The sequence below is a fragment of the Bos taurus genome, chromosome 18 (genome assembly GCF_002263795.3).
Source record: "Bos taurus isolate L1 Dominette 01449 registration number 42190680 breed Hereford chromosome 18, ARS-UCD2.0, whole genome shotgun sequence".
Lineage (NCBI taxonomy): Eukaryota > Metazoa > Chordata > Mammalia > Artiodactyla > Bovidae > Bos > Bos taurus.
In genome coordinates this window covers 65,358,659-65,381,975 of record NC_037345.1, presented here as the reverse complement: position 1 = coordinate 65,381,975, position 23,317 = coordinate 65,358,659, and the positions used below count along the sequence as shown (strand labels likewise).

General features: G+C 43.5%; 2 protein-coding genes across 5 annotated transcripts in view; both read right to left on the bottom strand.

The window, feature by feature from the left end:
- Positions 1-7,132, bottom strand: part of ZNF814 (zinc finger protein 814) — a 31,412-nt gene extending 24,280 nt beyond the window's left edge. The window contains exons 1-2 of one of the 3 annotated variants that reach the window (XM_015458448.3): positions 6,847-7,132; positions 5,403-5,529 (exon numbers count right to left, since the gene is read on the bottom strand). In XM_015458448.3, coding sequence (XP_015313934.1) covers positions 5,403-5,529; positions 6,847-6,879 — 160 coding nt within the window. In that variant the 5' untranslated portion in view covers positions 6,880-7,132. 3 annotated transcript variants of the gene reach the window in all.
- A 3,376-nt stretch (positions 7,133-10,508) lies between these two features.
- Positions 10,509-23,317, bottom strand: part of LOC789960 (zinc finger protein 418) — a 30,804-nt gene continuing 17,995 nt past the window's right edge. For both annotated transcript variants that reach the window (XM_015458474.3, XM_059877304.1), the window contains exons 2-3: positions 21,184-21,310; positions 10,509-16,545 (exon numbers count right to left, since the gene is read on the bottom strand). In XM_015458474.3, the coding sequence (XP_015313960.1) occupies positions 14,747-16,545; positions 21,184-21,310 (1,926 nt within the window). In that variant the 3' untranslated portion in view covers positions 10,509-14,746. The remainder of the gene's footprint in view (positions 16,546-21,183; positions 21,311-23,317) is intronic.

Here is a 23,317-nt window from a genome sequence, read left to right as displayed (position 1 = left end):
ATGTCAAATAAAGAGAGTGACAGTATACAGCCTCATCATACTCCTTTCCCAATTTTGAACCCAGTCTATTGTTGCATGTCTGGTTCTAATTGTTGCTTTTTGACCTGAATACAGGTTTCTCAGGAGAAAGGTAAGGTGGTCTGGTACTCCCATCTCTTTAAGAATTTCCTAGACTTTGTTGTGATTCACATAGTCAAAGGCTTTAGCATAGTCAATGAATCAGAAGTAGATGTTTTTCTGGAATTCCCTTACTTTCTCTACGATCCAATGAATGTTGGCAAGTTGACCTCTGGTTCCTCTGGCTTTTGTAAATCCAACTTGTACATCTATAAGTTCTCAGTTCACATACTGTTGAAGCCTAGCTTGAAGGATTTTGACCATTACCTTGCTAGTGTGTGAAATAAGCACAGTTGTACAGTAGTTTGAACATTCTCTGGCATTGTCCTTCTTTAGGACAGGAATAAAAACTGACTTTTGCCAGTCCTGGGGCCATTGCTGAGCTTTCCAAATTTGCTGGCATATTGAGTCCAGCACTTTAACAGCAAGAATAGAAGAAGCAAAACTGTTTGTAGGTAGCACAGTCTCATATTTAGAAACCCCACAATTCTACTCTACTAAATGAATTCAGTAAAGTTGCAGGACCAAAAAAAAAAAAACCCAATATACAAATTGGTTACAGTTACATTTATATACACGAATGTAAAAACTGTCTGAAAAGAAAATTAAGAAAACAACCTTATTTTAAATAGAATCAAAAACAAAATATTCAGGAATAAATTTAACCTAGGAGTTGAGAAATTTATATTCTGAAAATTATATGACAATGATGAAAGAAAGTGGAGAAGACATAAATACATGAAAAGATATCCAGTGTTCTAGGATTTCAAGAATTAATATTGTTAATTTTACCAAGAGCAATTTACAGATAGAAAACAATCCATATCAAAATTCCAAAGACATTTCTGCAGAAACAAACAATCCTAAAATTCATAGGGAACCACAAAAAATTCCAAATAGCAAAAGCAATCTTGACAACGAAGGACAAGCGAGAGGCATCATACTTCCTGATTTCAGAGTAGTACAAAGCTACAGTAATCGACATATTATGTTACTGGCATAAAAGAAGACACATAGACCAATGGAACAGAATAGTGAGCCCAAACTCTAATGGCAGAAAGTGAAGAAGAACTAAAGAGCCTCTTGATGAGAGTCAAAGCGGAAAGTGAAAAGTTAGGTTAAAACTCAACATTCAAAAAACTAAGATCATGGCATTTGGTCCCATCACTTCATGGCAAATCAAAGGGGGAAAATGTGGAAGTGGTGACAGATTTTATTTTCTTGGACTCCAAAATCACTGCAGATTGTGACTGCAGCCATGAAATTAAAAGACACTTATTCCCTGAATGGAAAGTTATAACAAACGTAGATAGCATATTAATTAAAAAGCAGAGACATCACTTTGCCAACAAAGGTCTGTATCGTCAAAGCTACATTTTTTGCAGCAGTCATGTATGGATATGAGAACTGGACCATAAAGAAGGCTGCGTGCCAAAGAATTGATGCTTTGGAACTGTGATGCTGCAGAAGACTCTTGAGAGTCAGATGGACTGCAAGGAGAGGAAAATGGTCACTCCTAAAGGAAATCAACCCTGAATATTCAATGGGGAGACCCATGTTGAAGCACCAATACTCTGGTTATCTGATTCAAAGAGCTGGCTCATTGGAAAAGACGCTGATGTTGGGAAAGGCTGAAAGCAGGAGGAGGAGGAGGCAACAGAGGAGGAGATAGTTGGGTGGTATCACCAACTCAATGGACACGAGTTTGAGCAAACTCCCGGAGACAGTGGAGCCTGGTGTGCTACAGTCCACTGGGTCGCAGAGTCAGACACAACTTAGTGACTGAACAACAATACAAGATCAAGCCAGGCATAACGTTCCCTAAGCCAAAGCCTAAGGGAGTAAATCCCTAACCCTCTCCAATTCTGTGATGACTGAGAGAAGTGAGAAGCTGAAAAAAAAAAAAAAAGTTTGATGCTAGCTCAGGTTAGTTCATGAGGTTCAAGGAAAGAAACTGTCTGCATAACACAGAAGCACAAGGTGAAGCAGCAAATGCTGATGTAGAAGCTGTACCAAAGTTATCCAAAAGATCTAGCTAAGCTAATGAATAAACACTGCGACACTAAACAACAGATTTTGAATGTAGATAAAACAGTCTTATGCTGGAAGAAGATGTCATCTAGGACTTTCACAGTGAGAGAGAAGTCAATGCCTGGCTTCAAAGGATAAGCTAAACTCTCTCGTTAGGGGCTAATGCAGCTGGTGACTAGATGTTGAAGCCAATGCTCTTTGATCTGAAAATCTTGGGCCCTTAAGCATTATGCTAGATTTACTCTTCATATACTCTATAAACGGGACAACAAAGCCCGGACGACAGCGCATAGATTTATAATATGGTTTACTGAATAATTTAAGACTACTGTTGAGACCTACTGCTCTGAAAAAAAGATTGTTTTCAAAATATTACTGTTCACTGAAAATGTACCCAGTCGCCCAAGAGCTCTGATGGAGATGTACATTAATGTTGTTTCCATGCCTAGTATGACAACATCCATTCTGTAGCCCATGGATCAAGTAGACTAGACTGCCAACCTTAAGAAATACATTTCATAAGGCTATAGACACCATAGATAAGAATTCCTCTAATTGTTGTTGTTGTTTAGTCTCTAAGTCACATCTGACTCTTTTTTGACCCCCGTGGACTGTAGCCTATCAGGCTCCTCTTTCCATGGGATTTCCCAGGCAAGAATACTAGAGTGAGTTGCCATTTCCTTTTCCAGGGGATCTTCCCAATCCAGGGATCAAACCCATGTCTCCTACGTTGGCACTTGGAATCTTTACCACTGAGCACTTGGGAAGGCCTGATTCCTCTCATATATCCAGGTCAAGTAAATTGAAAACCTTCTGGAAAGGATTCATCATTCTAGATGCCATTAAGAATATTTATGAACCATGGAAAAAGATCAACATATCAACACTAACAGGATCTGGAGAAAAGTTGATTGAAGACCACTCTCATGGGTGACTTTGAGGGGTTCAAGACTTCAGTGAAGGAAGTAACTGTAGATGTGGTGGAAAATACAAGAGAACTAGAATTAGAATGGAGCTAGAAGAGAACTGAATTGCTGCAATCTCAGAACAAAACTTTAACAGATGAGAAAAGAAAATGACTTCTTGAGATGGAGTATACTGGTGAAAGTGCTGTGAACAATGTTGGAATGATAATAAAGGATTCAGAATATTACATAAACTTAGTTGATAAAGCAGCAATAGGGTTTGACAAGATTGATTCCAACCTTGAAACAATGTCTACTGTGTGCAAAATGCTATCAAACAGCATTCCATACTACAGAGAAATCATTCATGAAAGGAAGAGTCCATTCATGCGAGAAATTTCATCGTCTTATGTGAAAACATTGCCATAGCCACCCCAGCCTTCAGCAACCTGATTAATCAGCACCTCGATCAGTCAAAATTAAGGGATGACCCTCCATGAGCAAAAAGATACAGCTCAGAAGACAGTTAACATTTTTCTAGCAATGAAGACTTCTCTTTAACTAAAGTATATTTGTTGTCATTTTATATATAATGCTATTGCACACTTAGGCTACTGCACAGCGTGAACGTAACACTTACATTCACTGGGAAACAAAACTTTGTCACTTGCTTTAGGGTCATACTCACTTTTTATTGTGGTGGTCTGGAACCAAACCTGCAATATCTGTGAGGTGTGCCTTGCCTGTATCTGTACACGAATAAATGGATAGTCTGGTATTTATACACACTGGAGTTATCACTCAGCCAAAAAAGGAAAGCATGCATTGCTGAACCTGGAGGGCTTAACACAAAGTAAAATAAGCCAGAGAAAAACAAATACTGTATGACTGAATGAATGAAAGTCGCTCAGTCATGTCTGATTCTTTGTGACCCCATGGACCACAGCCCACCAGACTCCTCTGTCCATGGAATTCTCCAGGCAAGAATATTGGAGTGGGTAGCCATTTCCTTCTCCAGGGGATCTTTCCAACCCAGGGATCGAACCCAGGGCTCCTGCATTGCAGACAGATTCTTTACCATCTGAGCCACGAGGGAAGCCCAAATACTGTATGGTATCACTTATATATGGAATCTTGAAAAAGAGAGTTGAAAGCACAGAAACAAAGAATGGGGGCTCAGGTCTACAGAAAATGGTGGTTGGTTATAAGATGAATAAGCTCTGGAGATCTAATATAGCACAGAGACTATAGTTAATAATGCTCAATTGTACACTTCAAATGTGCTAAGAGAGCAGATCTAAGTGTTCTCACACATATGAAAAAGGTAAATAGATCAGGAAACAGATATGTTAATTAACTTTATTATAGTCCTCATTTCATAATACGTGTGTATATATATAAAATCATAACACTGTATACATTTTTTTTTTTTTTTGGCTGTCTTCATTCATGACACCATCTGTCATGAATGAGATAGATGAAACCATAAGCATTCTCTGAGAACCCACAATTCAGTTCACATCTTCACATCTATTCCAGTCATCCTCCCCCAGAGTTCACCACCTCAAGGTTTGTGGGATCTTAGTTCCCCAAACAGGAATTGAACCCAGGTCACAGGAATGAAAGAACTAATCCTAATAACAGGACCATCAGGGAACTCCCTGTACACTTTAAATGTATACAGTACTGTTAATTATAACGCAATAAGAGAAAAGCAAAAAAGAGATCTAAACACTACAGACAGAACCATAAAGGATATCCTTGAAAAACAGCCCATGATCCAGGTTATGACCATGACAATGCCTTCAACTCTTGGCATACAGAGACATGAGGAAATATGAGATAATAAAAGGGAACAAAACCAGGGACACAGAAGCGCCATGGATCTGGATACACCACCTGGTCAGGTGAAAGGGAAGGAAGATGCAATCCATTAGCCTCACTGCGAGATTGCTGACTTCAAATATATCCATATGAGGGTTGAGTACAGAAATCCCTATGCTTATTCAATTATTAGTATTGAAATAGTTTCAATACTATATGTATTTCATATATATATATAGATATTTCAATAATATATCAGTATCTCATTTAATTCTTACAATGACCCTGTAAAGGAAAACAGTAATATTATTTCCTTCTTTTTGGAAATAATAATTGGGGCTACAAGGCGAGACAAGGGCAGTGCAAACAACCCAGCCCTACCTATCAAAACAACTAACCAGAAAGCCGAGGAAACAAACAGTGCCCAAGGTGCATGTGTTTGAACAGAGCACCCCTTGAGGAAAGGAGGGTGAGGCAAGATCCAGAGCCTAGCCCAGGTCACTCTGGGGAGGGTGACAGTCTTACCCAGTGAGGATATAAGTGCATAGTTCTCCACCATCACATCATGGTACAGGCGTCTCTGAGCCGCATCAAGGAGCTTCCATTCCTTCCAACTAAAGGACAGGGCAACGTCCTCAAAGGTCACACCACCCTGTCATGAATGAGATAGCTGAAACCATAAACATTCTCTCTCTGAAAACCCACAATCCATCTCACACATCTATTCCAGTCATCTTCCCCCATAGTTCGTCCACTCAGGGTCTGGTGCCAGTGATGCCTGATGTCTCTTCACTGTCCCGTTAATCACTGTTGAGCCCTCAGCCACAAAAGGCGGTGCCCAGGAGGGATAAACTCCACCTAAACTCTGGGCCTGGCATATAGGGCCCCATCCCTCCCACCAGGTAATTCCCCTGAGGACTCCCACATTGTGCCTCTAAGACACAGCCAAACATGGTCTCATTGTTACCCTTAAGTCCCCAGCACCAGGGCCTGTGGGCCCTCAATTCGCACTTCCTCTTGATGTGCACATCAGCTGACCAAAACTCCTTCACATCTTCAGACCCCACAGTTGCACTCTCGCAGCTCTCCCACCACCCTGCCCCACATCACAGGCATCTCTGTGGACTCACCTATGTACCTGGAATATGACATCCAGAGCATGCTTAACAAAATCAAACATGATCTAGTATTATCCCAGAACTCTGAGGGCTCCCACACCCAGAGAAGTCCTGAATGCTGTTTTGAAGCACTGCCTACTTTCCCTCTGAACTTTGTTTCAGTATTAGCCACCCAGAACCAGAGAGGGGCTGGGACATCCTCTCCTGCTTTAGGTAGGTTCCATATGTGCCTTTTCAACCTTCAGGACCTGGGGGGAAAGGAAGGCAACCATGGCTGGGCTCAATGTGTATCAGCTCGCCTGTATCCCCACCTGGCACTGGAACCTAGTGACGTCAACCTAACTAACCTCTGCGCTTCAGTCCTCAGTGCTGCCTCTTATCAGACCCTGAGACCTTAGACGAAGACTCAACTTCCTGTGCCTTTCTCTGTCACCCCATTCCAGTACGTTCCTTCTCGGAGTAGGTTTTTGAAAACTTTTAAAGCCCTGACAGTGTTCCTTGTCCATTCAAAACTCTCCATGGTTCCCAAGTCCCTCAGAATAAAGGAACAACCTCTCTCTGCCAGGCCAGGCCTGATTTCACCTCACACTCTTGTTTACTGCACATATAAGACGGACCCAGGTTTCCCCATCCTCCTGCCTCAGTCCGACCTCCAAGCCTCTGCGCCTGGGGGTCCCTCCGCCTGCCACCCTCTCCCACGAGCCATCACACTGTCAGACACAGGGCCCCACCCACGACCGCCCCACCGTCCTAGATCCCGCGGCTGCGGGCGCTTGAGCTGGAGCCTCGCGCTCGGAGCTTTAGTGTCTGGTGGGGTGAGGGCGGTGCAGGCCCGGAGATCGAGCGTTTACCTGAGGCGGGTCCCTCAGCGCCGCCGCCGCCATCGGACTCTGGCCGGAGCGGGTCCGGAAGCGGCCTGAGAACTCGGGCACAGCAGGGCCTCTCCTGGGCCTAGAGCGGGTCACCCCGGGCGGCGTCGCCGAGTCTCAGATCTGGCTCTGTGCAGCGGGTACAGGCTCTCCTCTCGGACCCTCTTGGTGCGGCGACCTAGATCCCGACACAACGGTCTGCAGCCGGAAAGGACCCAACAGGCGCGAAAAAATCACTGCCCCAACGACGACGCCGGAAGTCCCTCCCCAAAGCGAGACGCTGGCGCAGGAATCCCTCGCTCTGATTGGTCTTTGCCTCTTAATGGAAGCTTCTCGGCATGCCCTCTTCTGGGTTTCTCGCTCTAGAGGCGCAGTGAACGGAGTTATTGTTCATCTGGAGCATTGGTTTTGCAACCCCCTGAGGGACCGTGGCATCCACTCCCAGGTGGCACAGTGGTAAACAATCGGCCAACCAGTGCAGGCTTCGATCCCTGGGTCGGGAAGATCCCCTGGAGACGGAAAGGGCAACCCACTCCAGTTATTCTTGCCTGGGAAATCCCATGTACAGAGGGGCCTGGCGCGGACTACAGTCCAAGGAGTCGCGAAGAGTCGGAGGCGACTGAGCACACACGTAAGCGAAACGGACTAGGGAGGAACGCTGGACTGCTGCTGCTGCTAAGTCGCTTCAGTCGTGTCCGACTCTGTGCGACCCCATAGACGGCAGCCCACCAGGCTCCCCCGTCCCTGGGATTCTCCAGCCAAGAACACTGGAGTGGGTTGCCATTTCCTTCTCCATTGCATGAAAGTGAAAAGTGAAAGGGAAGTCGCTCAGTCGTGTGCGACTCTGCGCGACGCCACGGACTGCAGCCCACCAGGCTCCTCCATCCATGGGATTTTCCAGGCAAAAGTACTGGAGTTGGGTGCCATTGCCTTCTTCGAAGGAGGAACGCTGGACAGTGGTTCTTATACCTCAAAGGAGGGAGAGGCTTTGCTTGTTGGCGAAAAGATACTATTTCAGACTCCATGAAACAGCCAGCTCATATGTGTGTGCTCATTCGCTTCAGTCATGTCCGGCTCTGCGACCCCGTGGACTGTAACCCGCCAGACTCCTCTGTCCATGGCATTCTCCAGGCAAGAATACTGGACTGGGTAGCCATGCCCTTCTCCAGGGGATCTTCCTGATCCAGGGATCGAACTCTTGTCTCAGGGTTCAAACCACCTGCATTGGCAGGTGGATTCTTTACCACTAGCGCCACCACCTGGGAAGCACCAATATACAATATGATTTATCCTAGATAATCCAATCACTTAGTGAGTCCCTAGTTGGCTCCAGAGGCCAAAAATGAGATTTTTGACTCAGAGGCTGAATCCTGCCTTTTCACTTCAGAGGCAGAATCCCAACTTGTGCATGCTGTTACCAGGGTGCACCAAAATTATGGACACGGGTTTCTCTGACAGGACAAGGGAAGGACAGGGAACCCTGGCAAGCCGCAGCCCATAGAGTTGCAAAGAGCTGGACACAACTGGGCGACTGAACCACCACTAGATGCATGAGTGACGGATGGTGGGGTACTACTGGCTAAGTTGGAGAGCCTGTGGATCCCCATGAACTGCGCTGCCTCCCTCAGAAGCCTCCAGGGGCAGATCTGCCAGGAACTCTGGGCAGGGCCTAGCCTTTGGTGATTTTAGAGGGAGAAGCAAGGATTCAGCGCAGAGGGTCCTTTGTGCCTCTCCACAATGGGCAGACACATGCTAGGCGTCTCCTGCGGCCCCTGTACCATCCCAGCCTCCCCAACTGACATTTTGGATCTGGCACTCTCTACTGTGCTCCTCCATCACCACTGTACCCGTATTCCTCCTCCTGAGATACAACCTGAGATCACAGGTGTCCCCACAGACTTGATACATGTCCCTCCTAAGGTATAGAGCGAAGAGTGCATGCCCCAGGCCCCTGCCCTGTACACTCCCACCCCAGTTCTTGAGACCCTGCCCCAACCAGGAGTGAGTAGTGGCCCTGAAGTCCAAGTGTCTGGAAAAGCAGCCAAACGTGGTGAGATCCACAGAAGGTAAAAGCAGTTGCAAATAGTCAACAGTTACAGAAAGGGAGAGAGAAAGAGTTTTGGAGAGTTTGGTGTAAGAAGCCCTTGCAAAGTAACCAGTGAGTCAGACGGGGCAACTCAGAATAGCATGACCACTCAGATACCCTGACGCTAAAAAGGTCAGGCCAGTGAGGGTGTCCAGGGATGCTCCAGTGTGTTCAGGGACACGCCTACCCTCTGGTCAGTAAGTTATGTCTTTGAGGCCTCTGAGCCTCAGTCAGGTCATGGTGCCCTGAGCTGTTGCCTGCCTGCCTTGTAAAGTCTCCTCCTGCACAGGTGCAGTTTTCCACCAAAAGCCTGGTGGAACTTGGGTAGAATTTTTCAGCTCCACAGGACTTCCCTGGCAGTCCAGTGGCTTCACACTCCCAGGACAGTTAGGCCCTACTCGATAGCACAAGGAACTCTGCTCAATGTCATATGGCAGCCTGGATGGGAGGGGAGTTTGGGGGAGCATGGATACATGTATACTGTATGGCTGAGTCCCTTCACTGTTCACATGAAACTATCACAACATTCTTAATCAGCTATACTCTACTACAAAATAGAAAGTTCAAAAAAATAAAAGACTCTATGCTTCCATGCAGGGGGTGCGGGTTCCATCCCTGGTTAGGAAACTAAGATCCCACAGGCCACATGGCACAGCCAAATACAAACACATATACACACAAAGAAAGTTTCAGCTCCTTCTCTGACCACATTCCAAATTAGTGGTGATTGGGAAACACTATAAAGTAAGACTACATTTGTTGTATTATTGAATACCTGGGTTTAAGTAATGGAGGTCATGTTTATAAGGCAGACTGACCTTAAATATGTGTGGGGTGTGGTCATGACATTGTGCATAACTCAGAAAATTTGAAGAAAAATGAGGAAATATCCTACCTGTATTAAAAACAATGATTCCATATGGCAAATGTTACTCATTTAAGAAAGAGTAAAATTCCACATGTCTTTGCTGTTTCAGTGTCTTATTTGTAAATGAATTGGGAAACTGTCATAATGCATATTAAAAAATAGCAAATAAGAAGTGAAACAGCACAGAAACAGATATACAGGTGGCAAAGACTTGCAAAGTGCTCAAAACCACAAATCATTAAAAAATGCAATTAAAGTCACACTGAGATAGCACTCTGTATGTGCATGCTCAGTCACTCAGTCATGTCCAACTCTTTGTGACCACTGGACTGCAGCCCACCAATCTCCATTGTCCATGGGATTCTCTAGGCAAGAATACTGGCATGGGTTGCCATTTCCTCCTCCAGGGGATCCTCCCAACCTAGGGATCAAACTCGTGTCTCCTGAATTGCAGGTGGATTCTTTACCACTAGGCCACTGGGGAAGCCTCGAGATAGCACTATTTAGTTTTTAAAAAGGGCTGCTATAAATCATATCAAGCATTAGCAGGGATGTAGAAGAAGCATACTGTTAGTTAATATGCCAAAAAAAAAAGTACAATCATTTTAGATCTATCCTGTAACTCAGACATCCCAGTTTAAGTACTGACACAAAATCAAAGAAACACACATCCATGTAAACTAACACAAATGTTTGTAACAGGTTTACTTCCAATAGTCACAGCCTAGAAATAACCTGAAGAACCATAAAGAGATGGATAAGTAAATCAACAGTGGCATATCCAAAGATAAGAATATTACTCAGGGAAAAAAAGAGATACCCATATCTCAAAGTAATTACAAAACAAACAAAACCAGGAAAAAAAAAAAAAAGAACAGCTTAGTCCCATGACATAAGAAAATGCAAAGGTTATCTATTATAAGGGAGAGTAAACGGTTACCTGGAGAGGTGGGAAAGCAAGAAGAGATGATAAAAAGACATGAGGTAAATACACCATGACAGATCTGGTCATTATCAAGAGTAGGATGATGTTTTCAGAGGTCTGTACATTGGTCAAAATTTGTAAAACTGTGTATTTTACTTATAAGCTGTTAATTACATGAAAATTGTATCCTTATAAAGCTTTAAAAACTGGCTCAAGAAAAAAAACACAATAAAAAGCCCATGTCCCACTCTTTACGGAAAACAGGCTAAGAAGCCCTGTACTGACTCCAGCACCTTTCTCCTTATGCCCTCTGGAAGGCCAGTCTTGTCTGAGTAGCAGCAAATACAGGGAGCTACGAACATCTCTATCCATCAGGAGGAGTGCCACACTAGCCAAGAGCCACATCCTCGGAATATGAAACCTCTTCCCTTTTTTCCTCCCTGCATGGTAAGGGCCTTGAGGTGAACATCACTGAGAGGCTACAGCAATCCTCAAAGCCTGACTAATTTCCCTGACAGCATCCTTAGCTACATAAGACAGGCGTGCCCACAAGTCCTGAGGTTTGCAGGATCTGTGATCTTGCAGAGTCACAGAAACATTGCTGGCTACACTTTTGCTTTATTTTGGCGACACTTTGAGGTTTAAGGGATTTTAGTTCCCCAACCAGGGATTGAACCAGGGCCCTTGGCAGTGAAATCGTGTAAGTCCTAACCACTGGGCCACCAGGGAATTCCCTCTAGCTACATTTTTAGAAGAGGTACATTTCATCTAATTGGCTGCAGTCTTCTACACTATATACCAGAGTTTCCATACTTATTATGGTTCCCCTTACAACTGTTCTGTATCTATCAGGGTTCTCTTACAACCAATGACAACCAGCGGATTGTGGCCATCAAGGAATGTGGATCTTTGTAGACCTCGGGAAGACATTCTGACAACAGTGGTGGGAATCTCTGTGATCTTAACTCCAAGTAAGAGAAAAAAATGATGTGGTTCTCAGAACCACTCCCCTTCCTTAAGAGTCATCTGAGACTCATAAAAAATACAGCATACAGGCTCCAAATGAAGAGAAAGTCCTTCAGTCTTTCCTAGGAGGCTCTGGGCAGTAATGCAAATTTGGTCAAAACCACAAAGTTACTTCCTGCCATGATGCTGCCCCTCCTCAGGTACAGCATGTAAGATCCATAAAAATTTCTCCCCTCCTTCCTGCCTGTAGACTAGAAATCTGTACTAGTTTCTAAACTACCCTACACAGGAACAGAACTGTCAAGATTAAGGAAGACTTCAACGGTAAGGCCTTTAGTTACTGTTCAAAGCAATGTGTAGCTGAGCTCTGGAGTCCATGACTTGCAAGCTGGACATACTCATCACAAGTATCACATGACACCAACATGTCCCTTAAAACTGTCGTCTTTTTTGGAGCAGTACCAGCAAACTCAAATGACGTTCTATGGATCAGTGTTGGGTTAGGTCTATGCCCAACACTGTAGAGGACAGAAAGACCCCCTAGGGCTCAGGTAACTCCTGATTTGGCCAATACATGGGAGGACAGAGTTCAATTTCCCTGAGCACACTATGTGGACTGCGAGGTGGTAGGTGTGAGATGGCCTTGACCACAGAGATGGCTTAAATTGAAGAAAGTAGGGAAAACCACTAGACCATTCAGGTATGACCTAAATAAAACCCCTTATTATTATACAGTGGAAGTGAGAAATATATTTAAGGGACTAGATCTGATAGGTAAGACTGCCTTATGAACTATGGACGGAGGTTCGTGACACTGTACAGGAGACAGGGATCAAGACCATCCCCATGGAAAAGAAATGCAAAAAAGCAAAATGGCTGTCTGGGGACGCCTTACAAATAGCTGTGAAAAGAAAAGAAGCGAAAAGCAAAGGAGAAAAGGAAAGATATAAACATCTGAATGCAGAGTTCCAAAGAATAGCAAGAAGAGATAAGAAAGCCTTCCTCAGTGATCAATGCAAAGAAATAGAGGAAAACAACAGAATGGGAAAGACTAGAGATCTCTTCAAGAAAATTAGAGATACCAAGGGAACATTTCATGCAAAGATGGGCTTGATAAAGGACAGAAATGGTATGGACCTAACAGAAGCAGAAGATATTAAGGTGCAAGAATACACAGAAGAATTGTACAAAAAATATCTTCACGACCAAGATAATCATGATGGTGTGATCACTCACCTAGAGCCAGACATCCTGGAATGGGAAGTCAAGTGGGCCTTAGAAAGCATCACTACAAACAAAGCTAGTGGAGGTGATGGAATTCCAGTTGAGCTATTTCAAATCCTGAAAGATGATGCTGTGAAAGTGCTGCACTCAATATGCCAGCAAATTTGGAAAACTCAGCAGTGGCCACAGGACTGGAAAAGGTCAGTTTTCATTCCAATCCCAAAGAAAGGCAATGCCAAAGAATGCTCAAACTACCACACAATTGCACTCATCACACATGCTAGTAAAGTAATGCTCAAAATTCTCCAAGCCAGGCTTCAGCAATATGTGAACTGTGAACTTCTAGATGTTCAAGCTGGTTTTAGAAAAGGCAGAGAAACCAGAGATCAAATTGCCAACATCCGCTGGATCATGAAAAAAGGAAGAGAATTCCAGAAAAATATCTATTTCTGCTTTATTGACTATGCCAAAGCCTTTGACTGTGTGGATCACAATAAACTGTGGAAAATTCTGAAAGAGATGGGAATATCAGACCACCCGACCTGCCTGTTGAGAAACCTATATGTAGGTCAGGAAGCAACAGTTAGAACTGGACATGGAACAACAGACTGGTTCCAAATAGGAAAAGGAGTACGTCAAGGCTGTATATTGTCACCCTGCTTATTTAACCTATATGCAGAGGACATCATGAGAAACACTGGGCTGGAAGAAGCACACGCTGGAATCAAGATTGCTGGGAGAAATATCAATAACGTCAGATATGCAGATGACACCACCCTTATGGCAGAAAGTGAAGAGGAACTAAAAAGCCTCTTCATGAAAGTGAAAGAAGAGAGTGAAAAAGTTGGCCTAAAGCTCAACATTCAGAAAATTAAGATGATGGCATCTGGTCCCATCACTTCATGGCAAATAGATGGGGAAACAGTGGAAACAGTGTCAGACTTTATTTTTTTGGGCTCCAAAATCACTGCAGATGGTGACTGCAGCCATGAAATTACAAGATGCTTACTCCTTGGAAGGAAAGTTATGACCAACCTAGACAGCATATTCAAAAGCAGAGACATTACTTTGCCAACAAAGGTCCATCTAGTCAAGGCTATGGTTTTTCCTGTGGTCATGTATGGATGTGAGAGTTGGACTGTGAAGAAAGCTGAGCGCCGAAGAATTGATGCTTTTGAACTGTGGTGTTGGAGAAGACTCTTGAGAGTCTCTTGGGCTGCAAGGAAATCCAACCAGTCCATTCTAAAGGAGATCAGTCCTGGGTGTTCTTTGGAAGGAATAATGCTAAAGCTGAAACTCCAACACTTTGGCCACCTCGTGCAAAGAGTTGACTCATTGGAAAAGACTCTGATGCTGGGAGGATCAGGGCAGGAGGAGAAGGGGACGACAGAGGATGAGATGGCTGGATGGCATCACCGACTCAATGGACATGGGTTTGGGTGGACTTCAGGAGTTGGTAATGGACAGGGAGGCCTGGTGTGCTGCAATTCATGGGGTCGCAAAGAGTCGGACATGACTGAGCAACTTAACTGAACAGAGATGGCAGTGACATAAATGTGGCAAGAACTCTGGATAGGTTGGAGAGTGCAACACAGTCACACAGGCTTCACACATAACCAGGGCTTCTCTCACTGTTTATGCACAGATGGATGAAAGTCAATTAAGACAGACTGGCTCCTCAGAAAGTTTCCTCCAGTGCCCATAAACTGAATGCTGAAACCACATTTCCTGCCTATCTATGCCTTTGTGTGAACTCTGATGTTGAAAGGGGTTAGATTTTTCCTACAAAAGATATTCCACATTCAGTGCACTCTTAAGGCCTTTCTCCAATATGACCTTTCTGATGACAACGCAATTTGGATGTGGTAATAAAAGATTTTCCGCATTCACTGCACACGTAAGGTCTTTCTCCAGTGTGAACTCTCTGATGATAATGGAGAGTGGAACTACAAGTAAAAGATTTACCACATTCACTGCACTCATAAGGCCTTTCTCCTGTGTGAATTCTCTGGTGTATTATGAGGTTATTTCTTTGGATAAAGGATTTCCCACATTCACTACACTCATATGGTCTTTCTCCAGAATGAACTCTTTGATGATAATGGAGGTCAGACCTAGAGATAAAAGATTTCCCACATTCACTGCACTCATAGGGTCTTTCTCCAGTGTGAGCTCTCTGATGATAACGAAGGCTGGAGCTAAAGGTAAAAGATTTCCCACATTCATTGCACACATAAGGCCTTTCTCCTGTGTGAATTCGCTGGTGTAAGATGAGGTTATTTCTTCGATTAAAGGACTTCCCACATTCACTGCACTCAAAAGGCCTTTCTCCGGTGTGGACTCTCCAGTGTTGAATGAGTGTCCACCTATTGTTAAAAGACTTCCCACATTCAGTGCACTTAAAAGGCTTTTCACCAGTGTGGGCTTTCTGGTGTTGATTCAATTGGGATCCATACTTAAACAATTTCCCACACTCAGTACACTCATAAGGCCTTTCTCCTGTGTGAACTCTCTGATGTTGAATGAGAACCCACCTATTGTTAAAAGATTTTCCACATTCACTACATTCATAAGGCCTTTCTCCAGTGTGAACTCTTTGATGATAATGGAGGTTAGAGCTAGTGGTAAAAGTCTTCCCACATTGACTGCATGCATAAGGCCGTTCTCCTGTGTGAGATCTCTGATGATACCTGAGGGCAGGCCTAGAGACAAAAGATTTCTCACAGTCACTACACTCATAAGGCCTTTCTCCTGTGTGAGATCTCTGATGGTAAGTGAGGGCTGAGCTAGAGGTAAAAGATTTCGAACATTCACTACAAACATAACTGTTTTCTCCACTGTGCCATGTGTGGGGAGAAATGAGGACAGATTTGTGGCTTAAGAATTTCCCACATTTGCTGCACTTGTACTGCATTGCCCCAGTCTGAATGCTTTGATGTTGACACAGGGATGAGCTTTGCCTGAAGGATTTTCCAGATTCACCACACACATGAATCCATTCTCCAGCGTGGACTCTCTGGTGCACAACAAATGAGGATTTGTACCTGAATGCTTTCCCACATTCACTGCACACAAAACAAGGTCTGCCAGTGCGGACACCCTCGTCCTGAACAAATGTACGTGGGGGACTAAGGGCTTTCTTGCATTCTTCCCATGTGTGATGACTTTTCCTGACATTTGAGGTTGACTCGCACTGGGTGACTATGTTTGGCTTCTTCACAGCTTGTTGCTGCAGGTGAACCATGATGGTCAGGAAGTCCTTTTCAAAATCCCTGCAGGTAAATGGCTTCTGTGACACATGGAAGCTGCAGCTCTTCACAAACGAGGCCTTGTCCACGCTGCTTCTGAGGGTTTTCTCTCCCATGTGCTGCTCCGGGTGCTGCTGAAAGTTTGCACTAAAACAGAAGTGTTTCACACATGCTCCACACCTCAACAGTTTCTGGATGTGTTGTGTTTCATGGTGCTCAGCCAAGCGGAAAACTGGACCACAAATCTCACAAGGGTTCATCTTCTGAGTAGACAAAGCTGCCTTCGGAGTCCTAGCCTGTGACACTTGTAGAGAAGTGATCCGTTCAGAAGGTGCCTCTGCATTCTCTGTTCCACAGCAGCAACCTGAACAGAAAGAAATGCAGGTGAAGTACATATTGACTACAGGGAAGGGTCAAGCTCATCACAAATTTGCATCTGCATCAACAACAAAACAGCCAGAAAACAATAAACAGTGGCCACGATTTCCCTGGAGATCCAGTGGTTAAAACTTCACCTTCCAATACAGGGAGTGTGGGTTCAATCCCTGGTAGGGGAGCTAATATCCCACATGCCTCTGTCAAAAAACCAAAACAGAAAACAGAAACAATACTGTAACAAATTCTATAAAGACTTTAAAAATAGTCCACATCAAAATCTTAAAACAAAAACAGCAATCAAATTAGACCGAATTTTATGTTGTCAAAAAAAGACTCACACATCAGTACTAAGGACACACAGAGCTCAAAATGAAGGCAACATAAAGATACTCCATTCAAATGGAAAACTGGAAGTCAGCATAAATACTGTATAGCTTCAGACAAAACAAACATTAAGTGAAAAACTGCCACAAAAGACAAATGATATGGTATCATGATATAATGATAAAAGAGTTAATCAAGGGTCTATAACAATAGTCAGTGTATATGCATTGAACATCGTAGCATGAAAATGTATGCATCAAATGTTAACCAATCTAAAAGCAGGAATAACAACCCAATAACAAGGGATGTCATAGAACTTTCCTGGTGGTCTGGTGGTTAGGAATTTACCTTGCCATGCAGGGGACAGGGGTTTGATCCCTAGTAAGGTAATTAAGATCTCACATGCTACAGAGCTACTAAGCTGGCATGCTACAATTTCTGAGCCCATGAGTTCCAGAGCCAGCTCACCACAGTGGAGGGCCTGTGTGCTGTGAATACTGAAGCCCATGCGCCACAACTAGGGAGTCCATGTACCTCAACAAAAGATTTCAAGTGATGAAACAAAAAAGATCCTGTGTACTGCAACTAAGACCTGACACAGTCAAACAAATAAATAAAATTAGGGAGGGAAAAAAAAAAAGAGCTAGAGGCTTCAATATTCTCCTTTCAACAATAGGTAGATCATCCAGACAGAAATTCAGTAAAAAAACTTTGCACTTGAAAATATACTTTAGATCAAATGGACATATACAAAATATAATGTCCAACTGCAGCAGAATATACATTCTCCTCAACTGCATACAGAACACTGCCCAGAGCAGATCATATGCTATAGGTTATAAAACCAGGTCTAACAAATTTAAGCAGATTGAAATAATATAAAGTATCTTTGCTGACCACAATGGATTGAAGCAAAAAATCAGTAACAAGGAGGAAACTGGGAAAATTCACAAATATGTGGAAATTAAACAACAGAATCATGAAAAAATAATGGATCTCAGAAGAAACCAAAAAATACCTTAGCAGTTCAAAGAGGGAAATTTAGAGCAATAACTGCTTACTGTAGGCATATATAGGGAAATAAAAATCCTGGCTTCACAGGTGACTTTTACCAAACATTCAAAAAAGATTAAATACCTACCCTTTTCAAACTCTTTCAAAATATTGGCGAAAGGAATGCTTCCTAGCTCATTTTACAATGGCAACATCACCAGATATACCAAAACCAGATGAAGACAACACAGACAAAATTATAGGACAGCATCTCTGATAAACACAGATGCAAAAATCCTGAACAAAATATTAACTCTGAATTAAGTGGGTAAAGAAGGAACATACCTCAACATAATAAAAGCCATAGATGGAAAATCCTTCAGCTGACATCAAGCTCAATGGTGAAATGTCAAAAGCTATCCCTCTAAAATCAGGAACAAGAAAAGGATGTCCACGATCTCCACTCTTATTCGATGTAATATCGAAAGTCCTAGCAAAGAGCAGTCAGGCAAGGGGGAAAAAAAAAAAAAGGAAAAAAAAAAACGCATCCAAAATGGAAAGGCAGAAGTAAAACTTTCACTATTTGCAGATATCATGGTTTTACACATAGAAAACTCGAAGGACTCCACCAATAATCTATTAGAAATAACCAACAAAGTTGCAGGGTACAAAATCAACATACAAAAAGCAGTTCAATTTCTAAACTTGAACAGTGAGCTAGCAAAAAATTAAAACAATGCCATTTATAATTCCAACAAAAAGAATAAAATACCTAGGAATATTTAACCAAGAAGGATGAAGACCTATACATGAAAAACTATAAGACATTGTTGAAAGATTGAAAAAGATACAAATGGAAAGAAATTACGTGCTCACTGACTGGATGAATTAACAGTATTAAATTTAAATAAAAAAAAAACAACTTCAAAAAAAATAAAATAAAATGTCCATACCACCTAAAGCAATCTACAGATTGAATGCAATCTCAATCGAAATCCCAAGGACATTTTTCACAGAAATAGAACAAAAAATCTGACAATTTATATATAAAACCACAAAACTTAGCAAGTAGTCAAAGGATTATTATAAAATAAACAAAAAACCTCAAGAAAACAAAGCTAGGGGAATTCCCTAGAGATCTGATGGTTAGGACTCAGCGCTTTCACTGCAATGACCCTGGTTCAATCCCTGGTCAAGGAACTAAGTTGACCTGCTTGCTACAACTAGAGAGAGTCCAAATGCAGTAATGAAGACTCAGCACAGCCAAAAATAAACGAATCTTTAAAAAAATTTAACCACCCCTCCCCCACCCCCGCACAGGGTAGTCCAGTGGTTAAGAACCCAACTGCCAATGCATGGGACACAAGTTTGATCCCTGGTGCAGAAAGATTCCATATGCTGAAGGGTGACTGAGCCCATGCGCCACAACTAGTGAAGCCCACTTGCCCTAGAGCCTGTGCTCCACAGCAGAAGACACTGCAATCAGAAGCCTATGCATCTTTGACTCAGTTCCAATGAGGTGGATGAAACTGGAGTCTATTATACAGAGTGAAGTAAGTCACAAAGAAAAACACCAATACAGTATGTTAACACATATATATGGAGTTTAGAAAGATGGTAACGATGACCCTATATGCGAGACAGCAAAAGAGACACAGATGTAAAGAACAGACTGCTGGACTCCATGGGAGAAGGCGAGGGTAGGATGATTTGAGAGAATAGCATTGAAACATGTATATTATATGTGAAACAGATCGCCAGTCCAGGTTTGATGCATGAGACAGGGTGCTCATGGCTGGTGTACTGGGATGACCCTGAGGGATGGGATGGGGAGGGAGGTGGGAGGGGGGTTCAGGATGGGGAACACATGTACACCCATGGCTGATTCATGTCAATGTATGGCAAAACCCACTACAATATTGTAAAAATAATTAGCCGCCAATTAAAAAAAAAAAAGAAGCCCATGCATCACAACTAGAGTAGCCCCCACTGATCTCAACTAGAGAAACCTCACACACAGCAACAAAAACTCAGTGCAGCCAAAAATAATTTCTTTTTAAAATGAGGGGTAACATGCTAGCAAGGACACACAGAAAAGGGAACCATTGCACATGGCTGCAAAGAATGTACATTAACGTAGTCATGGAAAATACCACAAATATTCATCAAAATATTGAAAGCAGAACTACCATATTATCAAACACACCAACTTCTGGGTATATATCCCAAGGAACAAAACCAGTATCTTCATGAAACAGGTGCATGTGCATATTCATTGCAGGATTATTCAAAAGAGCCAAGATACAGAAACATTTTAAAGTGTTCATTACTGGATGAAGTGATAAAATATGGTACACACACAAACATGTACCAACTTTCCCATGATTATGTGTGCAGGAATATTCAGACAAGAAAAAGGAAAAACTGCCACTTGCAACAAGCATGGGCCTAGAGGACATTATGCTAAATGAAACAAGCCACAGAGAGAAGAACAAACAGTTTATTAAATATAGAATCTTTAAAAGTCAAACTTAGAGAAGCATAAAGTAGAATGCCAAATATTGAGAGCTAGAAAAACGGGGAGATGGTCAAGAACATTTCGTTATGAGTAAGTTCTAAGAACCAAATGTGCAGAATAGTGACTACAGTCATTAATATTGTATTGTATAATTGAAATTTGCTAACAAATCCTAAGTATTCTCACACACACAAAAGAAAAAAGGTTATGTCTGGTGATAGGTGTGTTAATAAATTTCATGGTGATAATTGTTTCATTATATATATATCAAATCATTACATTATATATATTAGGTACATACAATTTTATCAGTTATATCTCAATAAAGTTGGGATGACAGGACGAAATGGAAACAAGAGGTCTAAACATCATAAAAAGAACTATATAGGAGAGAGATCAAGAGTAGCCAATGCTCACATAAGTAGTCACCATGACAACGGCTGCAATTCCATAAACAGGCAGAAACAGAATTGTCAGCTAAAGGAGGGGCAACCGCATGGATCTGGACACACTGACCCATTCAGGGAAAGGGGAAGAAAGCTGCACCCAAAGGCCTTACTGCAAGACTATGAACCACAAACCCTTCCCTGTGACAGTTCAGTATAGCAGGTATTAGGGCTGTAGGGGAGAAAAAAGGGCAGTGCAAACACCCCAGCCCTATTAACCACAACTACCCAGAACACTGGGGAAGCAAGCAGTGCCTACACCATGTGAGGACAGAGCACCTTCTGGGGCGTGAGGCAGGATACAGAGGCCAGCCCAGGTCAGTAGGGAGGCTGAAGGTCTTACCCAGTGAGGATATAAGTGCATAGTTCTCCAGCATCACATCCAGATACAGGCGTCTCTGAGCCTCATCAAGGAGCCTCCATTCCTCCCAGGAGAAGTATACAGCAACATCTGGAAACGTCACACTACCCTGTGGTGAAGGGGACAAATGAAACCTTGAACGTTCTCTAAGAATCCGCAACACATCTCTCCAAACACCTATGCCATTCCCATCCTCCACTGGTGCCACTGATGCCTTCTCTCTCTTCACCACGTGCTTTACTCACTGTGTTCAGCCCTCAGCAGTAACTGGGCGGGGGTCAGTACTACAAGGCTTCTCCAGAATTGTGTGCACACAGATGCCATCTAAACTCTGGGTTTGGCCTGCAATGTCCTGTCCCTCCAAATAAGCAATTCCCCTAGAGTCTCCCAAATTATGGGAATCCAGACACAGCCAAAGATAAGCTCATGCTTCACCTGTAAATACTCAACAGGCCATCAGTTCACACTTCCTCTCAATGGGCACATCATTCTGTAGGTAGCACTTCTCTCACAATTTCAGACTCTACAGTTACACTCCCACAGCACTGCCATCTCCCTGCACCACACCACAGAATTCTTCCTGAACATACATGCACACCTGGTGCTTGCCATCCAGAGGATGCTTGAGAATTTAAAGAAGATTCACTACAACCCCAGTCCTCTGATGGATCTGACACCAGACTAAGCCACACATGCTGCTTAGATCTTGCCACCTGCTGCCAGTCCTTCCTTCAATATTCCCCACCCTAAAACCACATATGATTTTCACATTCCCATAACTCTCTTCAACTTCTTTACTGCCAGCTTTGCCCTTTCAACAACCACAACACGCCTCTCTCCACTCAACCTTTGTAAAAAAAATCCAGCCCTAAAAATCTCCCCTCCAGTCACAGTGACGCACAAATGACATCTGCTCCAAACCTTATCCGCTAGCAAGACTAAAACATCCCAGACCCTGTCAAAGTTCATTGCAACATTCTGGAGAAGCCATATAGTACTAAATGAGAAGCAGCCCCAGCCTTACTGCCTTCTTGTCTCAATTACTCCTGGGTCTCCTCAGCCATATCTCAGACTCCATTCATCCCACTGAAGCCTTGGCCGCCTGCCAAGCTGACGTCTCTTACACGGGTCCCACGGCCACTTCTCACTTCACTTGGGTTTGCAATGCCCTACAAACCCTGAGCAAAAGTACTACTCCTTAGCACACACCCTAGTCTTTCTGACCTACTAATACCATGGCCACTGTAACCTGCATTCCCTTCCTAAATGTGATCCACAGCTCCACTTGTATCCACACAATGGTCATCACTTTTGAAAATTTCCATTCCTAAACATGTCCCCCAGTTTTCCAGACCTGCCTAGTCAACTGCCCACGTTGCCTACACTCAGTCTTCTCGGAAACACTTCAGACTCTTCAGAGAGCCAAAACAAACTCATATTTCCAAGGAAAATTAACCTGCTGCTAAGGTCCCCATCCAGTTGATGGGTCTTCTACCCCTTTGTCTACTAGGGCCAAAACCCGAGTCATCCCTTACAATTGCCTGTCTCTTATCACCAACAACACCCACAATTTTATTTGTCCCTTTGTATGAGAGCAGGATGAGAACAGCCCTTAGCAGGCAGCCATGGCTGTGCCTCATTACTTTGCGCTCTGTAACTAGGCAACAAGTCTTGCTCAGCCACCGGTCAGTGCCTCAGAGGACCCTCCCCACAAGCAACCAACTGTCAATGAGTGACCTTTAGGGAAGTGATTCAGTCAAGGGTCAGTGGTGTGGTGATCATCAGTTGCCGAGTGAGCCAGGATGCAGATTCAGGCCTTCTTCTGGAGGCCCTCCAGCGCAACCAGGCTTGGGCCAGTGGGTCACCTGGAGAGTCCAGGAAACAGGCTGGGGATTATGTCCTGCAGGGCTTCAGCGCCCTCATAAGGCCCTCTACTAGCCGTGGCCCAGGCCGTGAGGCAGTAGTGAACCTCTCTCCCATCCTTGTCTCTGAGATGTAACAGCAGTTGCCGTTACATGGTTTGCAGTCTGTGAGAACTGGTTTCCCACTTTGGGCAGTCGGAAGAGCCCGAGTTGGATTATAAAGAAAGCTGAGCGCTGAAGAGTTGATGCTTTTG